Source organism: Schistocerca americana, chromosome 8 (genome assembly GCF_021461395.2).
Source record: "Schistocerca americana isolate TAMUIC-IGC-003095 chromosome 8, iqSchAmer2.1, whole genome shotgun sequence".
In the NCBI taxonomy this organism is placed as follows: Eukaryota; Metazoa; Arthropoda; class Insecta; order Orthoptera; family Acrididae; genus Schistocerca; species Schistocerca americana.
Genome location: NC_060126.1, coordinates 89,071,339 through 89,087,732, shown reverse-complemented (window position 1 = coordinate 89,087,732; position 16,394 = coordinate 89,071,339). Strand labels below are relative to the sequence as shown.

At 44.8% G+C, this 16,394-nt stretch overlaps 1 protein-coding gene across 1 annotated transcript in view; it reads left to right on the top strand.

Annotated features, from left to right (window-relative positions):
- LOC124545580 overlaps nucleotides 1-9,171 on the top strand; it is a 117,022-nt gene extending 107,851 nt beyond the window's left edge. Inside the window, exon 8 of the mRNA XM_047124528.1 lies at nucleotides 7,449-9,171. Coding sequence (XP_046980484.1) covers nucleotides 7,449-8,935 — 1,487 coding nt within the window. The 3' untranslated portion in view covers nucleotides 8,936-9,171. The remainder of the gene's footprint in view (nucleotides 1-7,448) is intronic.
- Nucleotides 9,172-16,394: the final 7,223 nt, after the last annotated feature.

Genomic DNA, 16,394 nt, shown 5'->3' with positions numbered 1-16,394 from the left:
CTTTATTTTAATGATGTCCAGCCCCAAATCCTGTATCATTTCTGTGACACTATCTCAGGACTGAAGACCACAACAACAAACAATCTCCCACATTTTGCGATTATACAAAACGTGCTGCCTTTCTTTGAACTTTTTCGATGTACTCCGTCAGTCCTATCTGGTAAGGATCCTTAGATTTCAGCAAAGCATTTGATACTGTCGACTTCGACATCTTACTTGCTAAACTTCGCGATCTAAATTTTTCACCAACTGCAGTGCAGTGGTTTCGCTCATACATGACGTCTCGTCAGGAACGCGTCCTGTCCGGGAATATAAAATCAAAATGGCGTCAGGTAGTGTCAGGCGTTCACCAAGACTCAGTATTAGGTCCTATACTCTTCTCTCTGTATGTCAATGATGTGTCATCAGTTCTGATCTATTGCAAATATCACATGTATCCTGATGACCTTCAGTTGTATCTAAGTGCAAAACCAGTCAATCTTAAGAAAAATATTGAGAGTTTCAATACTGACCTCCACGCACTATCAAAAAACGGTTCAAATGGCTCTGAGCACTATGCGACTTAACTTCTGAGGTCATCAGTCGGCTAGAACTTAGAACTAATTAATCCTAACTATCCTAAGGACACCACACACATCCATGCCCGAGGCAGGATTCGAACCTGCGACCGTAGCGGTCACGCGGTTCCAGACTGAAGCGCCTTTAACCGCACGGCCACACCGGCCGGCACGCACTATCAAAATGGGCACAGAACGTAGGACTAAAACTCAACCCATCTAGAACCCAAGCGGTACTTGTTGGTCACTCTAAGCTCATTAGCCCAAAACATCGCGAATCAGTAACATCTCTTATCGTAAATGGAGCAAATGTCACGTTCTCTCCCTCAGCAAAGAGTTTGGGAGTAATAATAGATGAAAATCTAAATTGGAGAGAGCACGTAATTGCAGTGTGCAACAAAGCATCAGCATCCCATCACGCCCGACAAAAATATAAAAAAACTCCTCCCTTTCGATCTGAAAAAGAAACAAGTACAAACTCTTATACTCCCAGTCATTGACTACAGCGATATTATCCTACAAGAAATCCCTCAGGAAAATTCTCGACGTCCGGAACTGGTCATGAATGCCTGCGTCCAATATACCTGTGACGTTCGACTTTTTGGTCACACCTCACGAGCATACGCACAACTGTCCTGGCTGCGTGCAGACGAACTCAGACATTTCCATACACTCTGTCTCGTCTACTGTCTCATAAATGTACACTGTCCCTTATACCTCTCCTTGTCCTTAACGCTCATGTCTGAACAACATGACAGAAACACACGTTCCCATCATACAAAATCCTCTCTGTTACATTACATCGCTCAGTCACCTTCTCCAAGTCCTTCACGGTAGCAGGAACCCGACTCTGAAATAACCTCACTGCTTATATTAGAGAACTTAAAAGCATGTCCGGCTGCAAAAAAACAGTTAATGACGTATGTACTTAAGTAACAGTAATGCCTTCCTCTGTATATGAATGCACTTCACCCCATTACTTCCTTCTTTCCAACTAGATCTTCCTCAGTTCCCAATTTTTCTTATGTTTACCATTACTATTTCATTCTTTCTTTTACTGTTATTATTACTACTTTTATCATAATTTTTATGTATAGCAGCTGTTGTAAAAATTCCGCCAGTATTTACTTTATTATGTCTTATTTATTTTATTCGTATTGTCAGTAGATTAATCTATGTTTCTTATTCGAACTACTGTCATGATGTAACTATGATGTGTACAATGCTGCATAAGTGCTACACTGGTTCGATGTAAGAGCGGGCCTGATGGCCCTAATCTGATCAGGTTAAATAAATAATTACCACACATAAAGATGCCTGAGTGGTGGTATTCGCTTCGGAGGTAAGCTGTTTCGAATCCAAGTGGGTGACGGTAGAAATTTCCACTGCCAGTATTTCCCCAGTAGTGGAAGGGGAGATGGAAGTGTAAAGTTTCTCATCACCAGCCTTGCGTCAGCGTTCTACATTAACTTAGCTCTCCGCAGTACATCACGGCATGTGGGCCTGAGACTCTGTTGATGGTGACACGTGTAGTGTCGACGATAATCGCCTGCAGAAAATCTTCAGTCTACCACCACAGAGACACTGTGCGTCTAAGCAGCATCACCAGGCGCCAGTGAGAAAGATGCAGTAAGCCATTCGTCCCGCTGTTTCGAGGTGCCACACAAGACGAGATTTTCCAGTTCTGCCGGTGTCTGGCATGAGTTGTGTCAGTCTGAGTTCTGTTATGCCCGTGAGGGCATCAACGGTTCCATGACGAGTGCAGAGAAGCAAGGAGGTTGCACTTCTGCCTTCAGAGGGCAAAAATTTGTCATGGCCAGAAATTTGTCATGGCCATTTCCAAGGGTTGTTGAGGCGGCCATGGTGGGATTTCGTGTTCGCCATTTCAATGTGTTGAAATGTGGCAGAACGACACCGAGGTCACATTGTTCAATAATGAATCCATACACCAGAACAACAAAACATGCTCAAGCTCCACACACGATCCATTACTGCCTTGTCATCGAGCTGAGGTACTGAACACTTCTATTGTACAGTCAAATCAAAGTTCCCATTCATGTACGCTTCAAAAGAGTGTGGTCCAAAAAGCTATTGTGATCACATCCAGGCCCACGGAAGATGAGGTGGATTCCTTTCCAACTCTTGCTGATAGTGGGTATTTTCCTTGGACAAGAAAACAATATTTCTCCTGTGCATACTGTAATATATCACACATTCATTAGGAAGCAACACTTTGAGCGAGGCGTGGCAGAAGTTGTCACAACGAAGTACTGTAGGTTACAACTCATTGCTTCATATCATTGAAAAAGAAAAAACTGTGTACGAAAGGCTTTAGGCTGATGTTTGTTATGAATTATCTGACAGTGTGGTTGTACATTGTTGACCGAGATGCTTGATGTCCAACTCTTCTTTTCCAAGTGGATTTCATTGGGGACTGTTCAGCTGATTAAGGGACGGTGGCACACGTTTCCTCTCCCGTTTTATTGCTTCCAATACGTGGCCTGTGTCTGAGACAGCCAGAAGAAACACGACAGTTGCCTCAATCAGGCAAGGCTGCTTTACGAGGTGGATCATGGCAAATGGTCTCATCCTGCCTCTCATCGATTTTGCTATCTGCGGATGTCAATACACCCATACACCCGCCTCCAATAGCTCTTTTACAAAAAACTGTTGCACCATGGATTCGCAAATCAAAGACTACAGTACTGAAACAAATAATGCAATATTGATAACATGGTTTTTCACCAGCTTCAAAGCAGGAATATCAATAAAACCTATTTCTTTCCTCATTTTTACTATGTCAAGAGCGATACAGGGACTTCTTAAACACCCTGTAGATGAAATGGACTTTTATAGTGACACTGATATCTGCTTTTCTCGATACTCTTAATTTGTGTTGACATGTCGCCATACATACTTTTGGGTAATTGCCACTGAACCTGGACAATGTCTTTGAAGAACGCCCAATCTTATCAGCCAGAGGAGACTTTTCATTCAGATATCTGCAGTGTATGGGCACCACCCATTTTCTACATCTACATCTACAACTATATGTGTACTCTGCAATTCACACTTAAGTGCCTGGCAGAGGGTTCATCGAAACATTTTCATACTGTTTCCCTACTATTCCACTCTCGAATTGCACGTGCGAAAAAGGAACACCTCAATCTTTCCGTTAGAGCTCTGATTTCTCTTATTTTATTAAGATGATCACTTCTCCCTACGTCGGTGGGTGTCAACGAAGTTTTTTCGCATTCGGAAGAGAAAGTTGGTGATTGAAATTTCGTAAATAGATCTCGCCAACAAAGAAAACCGCCTTTGTTTCAGTGACTGCCAACCCAAGTCGCGTATCATATCAGTGACACTCTCACCCCTATGCGCGGTAACACGAAACGAGCTGCCCTTCGTTGCACTTTTTCGATGTCCTCCGTCGATCCTACCTGGTAAGAATCCCATACCGTGCAGCAGTATTCCAGCAGATGACGGACAAGTGTGATGTAGGCTGTCTCTTTAGTGGGTTTGGCGCATCTTTTAAGTGTTCTGCCAACAAAGCGAAGTCTTTGTTTCACCTTCCCCGCAATATTATCTGTGTGGTCTTTCCAATTTAAGTTGCTCGTAATTGTAATTCCTAGGTATTTAGTCGAATTGACAGTCCTTAGATTTGTGCGATTTATCGTATACCCAAAATTTATCGGATTTCTTTTAGTACTCATGTCGATGACCTCACAGTTCTCTTTGTTTAGTGCCATTTGCCACTTTTTGCACCGTACAGAAATTCTCTCTAGATCATTTTGTAATTGAAATTGATCGTCTGATGATTTTACTAGACGGTACGTTACAGCGTCATCTCCAAAGAATGTAAGGGGGCTGCTCAGATTGTCACCTATCTCATTTATTTGAATCAGGAACAGCAGAGGGCCTATGACACTACCTTGCCGAACGCCAGATATCACTTCTGTTCTAATCGACGATTTACCGTCTGTCACTACGAATTGTGACCTCTCTGAGAGGAAATCACGAATCCAGTCACACAACTGAGACGATACTCCATATGCACGCAATTTGATTAATAATCACTTGTTCTGGAAAGCGTTCTGGAAATCTAGGAATGTGGAACGATCTGAGATCCCTTGTCGACAGCACTCATTACTTGATGGGAATAAAAAGCTAGCTGTGTTGCACAAGAACTATATTTTCTGAATCCGTGTTGGTTATGTATCAATAAGTCATTTTCTTCAAGGTGATTCATGGTGTTCGAGTAAAGTATATGCTCCAAAACCCTACTGCAAATTGAGGTCAGTGATATGGGTCTGTAATTGAGTGGATTACTCCTATTTTTTGAATATTGGTGTGACCTGTGCTACTTTCCAGTCTTTAGGAACAGACCGTTCGTCGAGTGGCGGTTGTATATGGTTGTTAAGAAAGGCGTTATTGTGTCTGCATACTCTGAAAGGAACCTGGTTCGCATACCATCTGGAGCGAAAGACTTGCCTTTCTTAAGTGATGTGAGTTGTTTCGCAACACCTAAGATATCTACTTCTATGTCACTGAAGCTAACAGCTGTTCTGGTTTCGAATTCTGGAATATTTACTTCGTCTTCTTTCGTGAAGGAATTACGGGAAACTGTATTTAGTAACTCCGCTTTAGTGGCACCACCATTGGTAGGATTTCCATCGCTATCGAGCAGTGACGGCATTGACTGTTTTTTGCCACTGGTGTGCTTGACATACGACCAGTATCTCTTTGGGTTTTCTACCATATTTTGAGACAATGTTTCATTGTGGAAACTATTAAAAGCGTCTCGCATTTACGTCCGCACTAAATTTCGGGCTTCCGTGAAACTTAGCATCCCAAATTCAGAAGAACGCAAAATCCCCAAGACTGTCTTTTTTCGTTGCTCCTGCAACAGTGTTCTGAGTTGTTTTGTGTGCCATGGTGGATCAATCCCGTCTCTTATTAACATATGCGGTACAAATCTACCTATTGCTGTCAATACTGTATCTTTGAATTTCAGCCATATCTGGTCTATACCAACATAAATAGCTTGGAAGGAATGGAGGCTCTCTCTTAGGAAATCATCAATCATCAAGCGAATTTTTATCTGCTGTTTTAAATAGATATTCTGTGGTGACGTGTGGGTGCTATTCTGTCATTCTGCGCAACAGATTAATCTGAGATGTACCCTTTACCCTGTGGCTCCTGCAAGATGCAATTTCCACCCCCACACTACTACAGAAGTCAGACAGATGCTCCTAACGTTCTAAAGAGAAATGCCGGAAAAACTTTTAGCAATAAATATCTTTTGGAGTCGCCCGCTGTAAGGAAAAAGACACAAAAATTCACAAAATTTCTTACGTAACTGGTGGGATACTTGGGTACTGGAGTAGTGCTAGTTATTGTAAGACAAGCAGGAAACTAACGAAAATTATTATTTATTTTGCAAAAATTCTGAGGAATCACAATGGCACTTTTAGTTATGAACTGAACAAGTTATTTCTGGGTTCTTTTCGGAATGTGAAGTTACCTCTTAAGGATAGGATTCGCTAATGAAATTTCTATACAAGATTTAAGATAGTTATTGACTTGGCAGAATGGCTGAGAGCTGCGCCTACTCAACTTGAATAATGATCCGTTAGAATGTTGCTAGGTACAGTTGAGGCTGTCACATGTGAAATTCAGTGAAGTGTACTGTTGTGGAGGAAATATGGGGCTCGCAAGAGCTGTAGCGCACAATACCGTAAGCTGCGGTGCCTGCTGTCTGCGCCACTTGCTGCTGACAAATAAGATAACTCTCGTTCTATCTGGATTGACCTTCGCCAATCAAACTCTCCCTATGCCTTGATGAAGTCAAGGATTCCTATTCGCCCCTAGTCTACCTATTGGCGTGGTACACTGGTCAGATAACCAGTCCACCACGATGCCACTCAAAAATTCGCTCACAGGCGTTTAACTATATATTGAGTCCTTGCGATTAAGCTTTGTTCACTGTGTTGGCCACCAAACTTATTGTGCGGTGTGAACGGACAGAGTTAGAGTTGCACTCCAATTCGCTCTTGACAGAGGTGCTCTCCCAGTGAAGTACTGAGGAGAGACTTGTTCCTCGCTCTTTGAGTACACGTACGAGCGCGCACGCTCTCGTTACGTGTTCTCGCTCCAAGAGCGACAATGGAACGGCCCCTCTCCATGCTAGATGTGAAGGGGTATATCTTTTGGTGTCTTCCATTACTCCTTCAGCTCAAGGCGTCAGAAATATCATCTGCCAATCAGCATTGCCCTTCTAAAACGGGAGAATGACGTTTCGTTTAAGGTGACTAATCCAGAAATCTGTAGCATCGGCGTTTGGCGTTTACTGTCTCCCTGTGTAAAATCTCTGAAACTGTGTGCTATGTTTGTAAAAAATGCGTAGGCTGGGCGCTCCCACACAATGTAGCGGAATTTGCTTTTAAGCCGAACACGGGTTCGTTCTTCCTTTCACTCAGGCAAATGCTGTCTGCTCCACGGGCGGCCGAGGTTGACTCGTCCTCTGAAGGGACCGGCCTCCCGGCGTGCGGTCTGCCACTCTCGAATTAAAATCTCCTGTGACTGTCGTGTCTGGAATGTACGTGTGTATGAAAGCCTCGAGTATTTCAACCACGGTGCGCTTACTTGTTATTTGCATATCGTTTACACGAATTCATACAACATTAACTTTATCTTATAGAGTTTGGGTTCGAATGAAGCGTCTTGATGTGCATAATATGACTGAGCGCGGAATATGTAAGCAATGGAGGTCAGGAGACCAGGACGTCTTACAATATACTTTGCGTTTATTGTTAGTGATACGGTTTTGAGCCTCGCTACATTGACCTTGTGTTCACTAATCCCTGTATCCGTCATTACTCTGTCTTTTAGAAGAGGACGAGGAGTGGCAGCTGGAGGACAGAAGCCACACCACGGTCTCCGTGGACACCGACTGTGTGCAGCTGCTGGCGAACGCCCTGGACCACCCCACATGTCCGCTGGAAGACCTGCCGCCGGAGACCGTGGAGCAGCGTGAGCGGTGCCGCGCGGAGCTGTGGGACGACGTGGTGCAGAGATCGCCCCACGTGCCCGTCACCAGCTACCTGGCCTACACGCAGAGGGTGAACATCAACCTCTGTCTGCTGGCCTGGATGGCAGTTGGCCCATACGGTATCTGTCAGGACGTCCCATTTAGCACGATACGGTCGGTGCACGATGCTCGCTGCTATTTCGATAGTCCTGACGATCAATCGTGTCTGGAATCGAACGCCACAGATGCCATCTGCTCTGTTTCCAGAGCTATTTTGATGCTGAGGTGTCGCGATTTTTCCGCCTTTTCCGATAATTGCAGCATCAATTATGAAAGACCTCTATCACACCCATTGACAGTGGAAAGTGGGGACCTACCGCATCAAAAGGTAACAGAAGAAACACTGAACCACAAAAACAGCTTAAACGACGCCACCTTGAGATACAAGAATTTCAAAATCGACAGCTTAAAGCCTTTGGAAATCTCACTTGTATTGGTAAATATTGTTTTCCGCCTTTGGACTGCCGGAGTATACATGTACCTTCCCCAGTTACGCAACTTGCCTGGAAAGATATTCTTGTCCTTTCAGATCACTTGTATAGTCCAGATCATGTGTTCTGAGGTCGTGTATCGTATGACCGGTTTCCCTGGCTTATCTACAGCAGTGCTGATAGATAGCGGCCTCACACTTCTCAGCTGTATCTGGCTAAACCTATTCTGCTACCACATGTATGCTTGTGTTCGTCACCTCACGCTTCCTGACGACCTGCTACCTGCTGAAGTAAGCAGGTTACTCTGTCGTCAAGTGCTGTATGCGTTAATACCGTGGAGTACAGTATGTGTGGCAGCTGCTGCTTTGGAAAAGACGAGCAAATATCATCTGATCCATAGTCGTGTAGTAGTCCTTGCGAGCATTGCACTATCAGTGTCTTTCAATATGGTTTGTCTCGGACTGATTGGGTACATGTACCTACGCACTCGGTTTTCCATGCGGCAACTCAAAATTTTTGTTAACAATAAATTTGCCTCAAAGAAACAATGTTTTTTCATGTCAGTTAAGGCTGTTATCCTAAGTGGAATAGGCATTATAATTAGAATCGGGTTCCACCAGGCTCAGGAGATAGCGCAGTTTGTGTACTACGTACACCTAGTTACGATGTTGCAAGGACCAGTGCTGTTCGTCTGCTTCGTCTGTAACGGAACGACGCTCCCCTTACTGAAGGACAGGCTGCTGGCGTGGTTTAACCCAACTGGCATCCCTGCAGGGCGAGAACTCTGCTCAGCTGCAGAGAGGAATCTGGCCAGGAGGAACAACGAACAGTCTCCAGCTGCAGAATCCTCACTGTAGGCTGCTTCGGTATTTTTCCCAAATAACTGTCTTCACTACAGACTGCATTAAAGCCAGTAATCAGGTATAAAGATGTACTCTATCTGATATGACAACATTAAATGTGATATCGTACAGCCAGCGCTTAGCGCTTTGCTAATGTCTTCTTCATTTATAGCTGTGTGGTTATTTTAGCCTCTGTCTGCGTATTCTAATGCAGTGAGATTACTTACGAAAATTGTTCCGAAACACTTTGTGTACCCAAACCAACAAACTGCAGGGACGAATCCCAATGGGAAGTGGAGGAAAAAGGTCGTATCAACATGTGTGCAGAAATGCACCGCTACCACAGTAGATGGCGCTGACGAATTAAATTTCCTCTGACCACGTCCCGTGTGTTCCTCGTATATAAGAGACTGCGTGATCGACGGAGCATACTGTAAGCAGCATACGGTGTGGTATTCGTGTCGGGATCAAGCGGGACACAGTCAAACAGATGGAAACAGTCGAGATGCAGCGCAGCTATACCTGAACAAGTGCCGTCACGGAGAAAAACCACACCACACAACATTTCAAACCCTTTTGGACGATTGTGTGATCACGAGTCCTTTCAGTCAGATGTATGTGCAGGGAGGTGGCGGCCTGTGCACACACCAGATCCGGAGGACTGGGCTCCACAGAATATTCGGACGAACCCTTGCAAAAGTCCAGGAAGGTGGCCAGCTATTTGCACATTCCAGGCTCTCTCTGAATGACGGGCTGTTCCACTGGAGCTCATAATAGGGTTTGTCTCAGTATCCTGTCGAACCCCGTCCTCCAAATCTGGTGTACGCAGACTCCGCCGCCTCCCTGCACGTTCGTCTGCCTGAAAGGACCCGTGGTCACACAATCGTTCAAAAATGGCTTGAAATGTTATGTAACGTGGTTGCCTTGTGTGAGGAAAGCTTGTTTTGGTATAGTCGTGCTGCGTCTCGACCGTTTGGTTGTACAAAATCACCACCTTGCCTTATTCACAACACGCTGCTCTCACTCGTCAGTGTCACCTACTGTGGCAGTGGTGCTTAATTAAGATATGTTGCCTGGAAAAAGGAAGTTTTATACAGATATGCGTGTGAAACTTGTACTTCTATACGATTTGTAATTTAAGTACCACGGCAAGAGACTTTCAAATCTTTGTAAAATGAAAGGAGCAGGGAGATGGCTGAAGTAGTGCGTGGATGAATGTGTAAATGGGTTTGTTGAGCTTATTAGTGTTTCGATTGCATAGAGTGGCTCAAGTAAAAAAAAAAGCAATAAATAAATGTGTAAAATGTGACTCGAAGTGAACGCAGACAAAGTATGAAAGGATACTATTATATGAGATTAGAGTAATTGCGTTTGTGAGACAATATGGTGATTTGTTAAGGTAGACGTTCGTAAGGGTACTGTAGCAGATGTTAAAAATTAGGGTTCCACGTGCTACTCTAAAACGGGGAAGAACATTACTTAATGGGGCATTTATAGAAACGGAGCCATGGGAGGATAAACATGTGCCAGTAGAGTGAATCCTGGAAAAAATGTGCCACAGTAGCTTAACTAGAAGGACGCACTACGCTGAAATTATTGTGATTTGTAATCAGAAGATGATGTAACATTTGTTCAAATAAAACCTGAGTGATAAAGTGAAGGAGTGTCTGTGTGAATGAAATATTCAGCCCAACTAGAAATCCCGTGGTAAATAATAGTACGTGGACGGATTTTCGGAAATTGTGACAGTACAGCGATCGTGACTGATGTAGCAGGCATCCACAACGCTAACAGCGATTTTGGTGAAGGAAGAGACGCCGGACTGGACGCAAGTGGAGCCGCAGACTGCGGCGCGACCCGCCGCCCTGACACGTCACGAGGCGGGTGGCAGGTGGCAGGTGGCAGGTGGCAGGTGGCAGGCGCGGGGCTGCCAGCCCGCCATGCTGTCTGCTGAGCCGAGCTGCGCCACACTCACAGCCGAGGTCACTACATTACGTCCGACTGTTCAAAGTCAGTAGGGAGAGAGACACTCAAAAAACATCACTCGCAGATTTCTAAGGTAACAAATTAAGATTATCGCTATCTGATTACCCCAGCCAACTCAGTCACTTGTAACTTAAACACCACTCCCACTTCCCTAATATCACCAAAGTTTCCGTGTGCTACAGCTCGCCTAAAACGCCCACACTCATTACTCTGCAACATTCGCAGAGAACGACAGGAATGTGCCTTAGTGGTAATGGATGGGCGCAAACGAGAGCGCCTTTTCAAACTGCAGAACTCTGAAACTTCCAGGCAGACACTCGAACTGGGGACCTTTGCCTTTCGCGGGCAAGTGCTCTACCATCTGAGATACCCGAGCACGACTCACGCCCCGTCCTCGCAGCTTTACATCTCCCAGGACCTCGTCTCTTACCTTCCAAACTTCACAGAAGCTCTCCTGCGAACCTTGCAGAACTAGCACTCCGGGAAGAAAGAATGGTAGAGAGCTTGCCCGCGAAGGGCAAAGGTCCCGAGTTCTAGTCTCGGTCCGGCACACAGTTTTAATCTGCCAGGAAGTTTCGTATGAGCGCACACTCCGCTGCAGAGTGAAAATCTCATTCTGCAGAACTCTGGAACGGGGTTTTGTGTCGCGACGCGGTTACCTCGCCAGAGAGCCCGCGACCCGCCTCGCCAGCGCCACGACCGACTTGTCGATTCCATCAGCTCCGAGGAGCCCCTGCACGGAATCATTCTACACAGCCAGGACCAGCAGAGGACTGGAAGCCCCACCATCGGCCACTCACTGCTGCAGCCCACAGCCGCTTCTGTCACGTTCTGACCTTCTGCTTACGACAGTGCTTGGTGAGAAGGACTTGTTTGGAAATTCACGATTGTTATCCTGTGTCGTAAATCTAAAGACGGACTTAATAACGTGCTAAGCAATATATATTCTGACAATGACAGATGCAAGGTACTTGAGCTAAATGATGGATTACTTCGAGCGTTTGTTCTGCGTCCATCACCTTTCTGGTCTGTACGTGCACACCTTACGAAAACGTCAACAAAGTTCATTTATGCGTACGACATTTTCTTGGTGGGCCAGAACCGCAACGTCTCTGATGCTGAAACCTCTTTATCCCCTGATATGGAAGTCTTGAACGTATACTTGAAGAAATGGTGGCTCCACCTAAACCCTCAGAAAACAGTTGTATCTGCATTACTTCTGTGCACAAGACAGTCAGACTACAGACCAGAAGTTAGACTCAGAGGCCAAGTCTAGCTGAACTGCATTACACTATTAATACCTAGGAACAGCGCTAGATAGAACTCTTATCTTACAAGTAGCATCTTTCAGTTGTAGCAGGTACGGTCAAAACGAGAGAGAACAGTCTTCAAAAATTTGGTGATACCTTATGGGGAGCTAATGCTCGTGTTTTTAAGATCCATAGCTTTAACCCTATCATAGGTGCTCTGTTGCTGAAGACTGCTGCCCGACCAGGTCCAATAGTGCTCACACTAAGAAGATAGACGCGCAACTCAATCAGGCATTACGAGCTGTATTCAGGTTACTAACACTCTAAGACTTCCTCTTCTTAACATCATCCCACCTCCACCTCTTAGAACATGAGCTGCCCTAAGAGTCTGGAAGAACATTCAGAAGAATCCTCAGCTCCCCGTTCACCGTGATAATGCACAGACAGAACACCAACGCTTTACATCAAGGAAAACCTCATGGGGCACATCAAAAAAACCTTGTTGTGTCCTCTTTGATTGAGAACCATTCACGGAAAATTCCGTGGGATCAGTCATCAGTATTCAACAGGCATCTAGTGGAGACCCATTGATGCAGACAGAAGGATTCGATCTCCGCAGAAGATCACTAGACGAGCACATCTGACTTGTCCAGTGCTAATCCAGTTACAGTATAGGGTGAGCGTTCTTTTGCAGACGATTCAATGTCACTTTCTAAACATTCCACTTTCCCTAGCCTAAATATTATCACAACAGAAACAAGGCCACATGTTGCAAAGTCCTTGAGGTGGCTGCACGCCCTGGCCCCTGCCGTGACGTCACGTAATGATCCAACTGCGCTAGTCGAGACATCTCGTTACCCTCAAACGTCCTGATTCGATTATCTGCATGTTTTATCATCAGGATTTGTAATTACCCAGGGACTGTCTCCCACATCCTGGGATGTATGTCATAACTTCATCAGAGAAGTACGTATGATTTTATCAATTTTGCTGCTCTCATGCATGGTCTTGGTCTCTCGATCCTGAGATGCCCTCAGCTGTGGATACTGAAATAACATTTACCACGACAGTCGTTGTACAGCATCATTTGCCCTATGTCTTCAGAATGTGTGTAATTGGCCTGCAGTTGTGCTATATAATTTTTAAACGTTATTCTGTTAAGTCTTAGGTTTATATATCTCTCTGCATTATAGATGACCTCAAAATCCTGAGTTCATTTCAGAGTGCTACTCTTCATCAGTACATACATGTTAACAGCTTGTGGTTCAAATCATGTAAACGTAGGATTAGCATGTGATCGTGAATATGAAGTTATAGTAGAAGCCGAGAATGTCCGTCGTAATGCTAAAACACAATTTACATAGATGAACTAGGGAGTGCAATGTAGCCCGATGAAGCACACTGAGAGCTTGATGACAACAGACTACAATCCATTTCAGCTTCCTCCTGACATGAACATCTTTAGCAATGAGGCAGCCGTCACCGGCCTGTGTGAAACTCGTACATCAGTTCTCATCGTCATCGCATGACTCTTGGATAAACACACTGCGAAAAGTTTGAAGTGCCATGAAGTTGTGTTGGTTGTAGAGTGTAATATGGATTGCAACAGGCAAAATCGGTGGCAACCATATACGCAAGCGTTATTTAACCATGTATGTTATGTACGTGAATATTGCATACAAGATGATTCAGAACAATGTGTTAATGTATATATGCTTGCAGTATCGAAGTCTGCATGTAGAACTTGGTTTACAGACAGAGAAACCAAACATGTCATTGCTCTTGGTTTGAACACAATACAACCAGTATTTATATCGAAAAGAAACCAATTATTTAAACTACACTGTATGGATGTAACACAGACTGAATAATAAGAAATCTGCCAACGACGTATTTTTTTATTTTTTTGCATGTAAAAAACTTTAATAAACAAAGTAATATACAATGTATGTTTGTCTTTTATTGAAACAGCATCAGTGCGAAACAAATATTATGCAAGATATTTACAGCTATGATAAACAGGTCATAGTAAATTTATTGTACGTATGTTTGAAGGTTTGCAGAATACTAACTCATTGAGTGAATAGTGCCGGTATGGGAGAGTATCAAAAAATTTCGAGAATCTAAGCAGACATTTAAAATAGCACATGCTTCCTGTGAGAACAACGCTTAGCATTGGATGCTGAAATTGTTTACAAATCTGATCTGCCTGTAGATATATCCTTGACAATTCATGCTTAACGCAATATTGCATCATATACATATCTAAAGGATAAGTTGCTACATACAATCTCTGTTTTTGTTTTTCAGCAGTAGGTCCTGGTTACAAAATATTAACAGGTTTCATCTAATGTTATATATCTCCCTGTAAGCGTTCAAACGTTCGATATACTTGAGCTGAATGTTGTTGACCAATCAGTCAACCAAGAAATCATTCTACAACTACACTACTGGCCATTAAAATGCAGATGATAAAGGGGTATTCATTGGACAAATATATTATACTAGAACTGACATGTGATTATATTTTCACGCAATTTGGGTGCATAGATCCAGAGAAATCAGTACCCAGAACAACCACCTCTGGCCGTGATAACGGCCTTGATACGCCTGGGCATTGAGTCAAACAGAGCTTGGATGGAGTGTACAGGTACAGCTGCCCATGCAGCTTCAACACGATACCACAGTTCATCAAGAGTAGTCACTGGCATATTGTGACGAGCCAGTTGCTCGCCCACCATTGACCAGACGTTTTCAATTGGTGAGAGATCTGGAGAATGTGCTGGCCAGGGCAGCAGTCGAACATTATCTGTATCAAGAAAGGCCCATACAGAACCTGCAACATGCAGTCGTGCATTATCCTGCTGAAATGTGGGGTTTCACAGGGATCGAATGAAGGGTAGAGCCACGGGTCGTAACACATCTGAAATGTAACGTCCATTGTTCAAAGTGCCGTCAATGCGAACAAGAGGTGACCGAGACGTGTAACCAATGGCACCCGATACCATCACGCCGGGTGATACACCAGTATGGCGATGACGAATACACGCTTCCAATGTGCGTTCACTGCGATGTCGCCAAACACGGATGCGACCACCATGATGCTGTAAACAGAAACTGGATTCATCCGAAAAAATGACGTTTTGCCATTAGTGCACCCAGGTTCGTTGTTGAGTACACCATCGCAGGCACTCCTGCCTGCGATGCAGCGTCACGGGTAACCGCAGCCACAGTCTCAGAGCTGATAGTCCATGCTGCTGCAAACGTCGTCGAATTGTTCGTGTAGATGGTTGTTGTCTTGCAAACATCTCCATCTGTTGAATCAGGGATCGGGACGTAGCTGCACGATCCGTTACAGCCATGCGGATAAGATGTCTGTCTTATCGACTGCCAGTGATATGAGGCCGTTGGGATCCAGCACGGCGTTCCGTATCACCCTCCTTAACCCACCGATTCCATATTCTGCTAACAGCCATTGGATCTCGGCCAATGCGGGCAGTAATGTCGCGATACGATAAACCGCAATCGCGATAGGCTACAATCCGACCTTTATCGAAGTCGGAAACGTGATGGTACGCATTTTTACTCCTTACACAGGCAACGCCAGTCAACTGCTGTTTGTGTATGAGAAATCGGTTGGAAACTTTCCTCATGTCAGCGCGTTGTAGGTGTTCCGACCGGCGCTAACCTTGTGTGAATGCCCTGAAAAGCTAGTCATTTGCATATCACAGCATCTTCTTCGTGTCGGTTAAATTTCGCGTTTGTAGCACGTCATCTTCGTGGTGTAGCAATTTTAATGGCCTGTAGTGTACATTTGCAAAAAGGCGATGGGGATTCGATATATATATGGCATATGCTCACTGCAGAGCTACATTTCCGTGTGTAAACTCGTTACATCAACGCAGGCGTGGAGGCGGCCGTGATGGGGGTAGCAGCGCGATGTGGCTGGGTGGGGGGAGGGGGGGACTGCTGCCATTTTCACCCCAACACCTACGTCACACAGCAGTGGCAGAAGCAGCGTGACGTCACATCAGCCCGCACGTTCACACGGGGAGAGACCCCCACCTCTCGCCTGCGCTAGAGGTGCGCAGCCAGTGCAAACAGTGCCACTGCGGGTAGAGCTCTGTGAGTGGTGGGTGCAGTAGCACCATCAGCAGTTCCCGTGATAAAGACCGGTTGCCTGAGGTAAGACAGACCACAGACCTAACTTATTCAGTGATTTGGTGTGCTATCAGAAA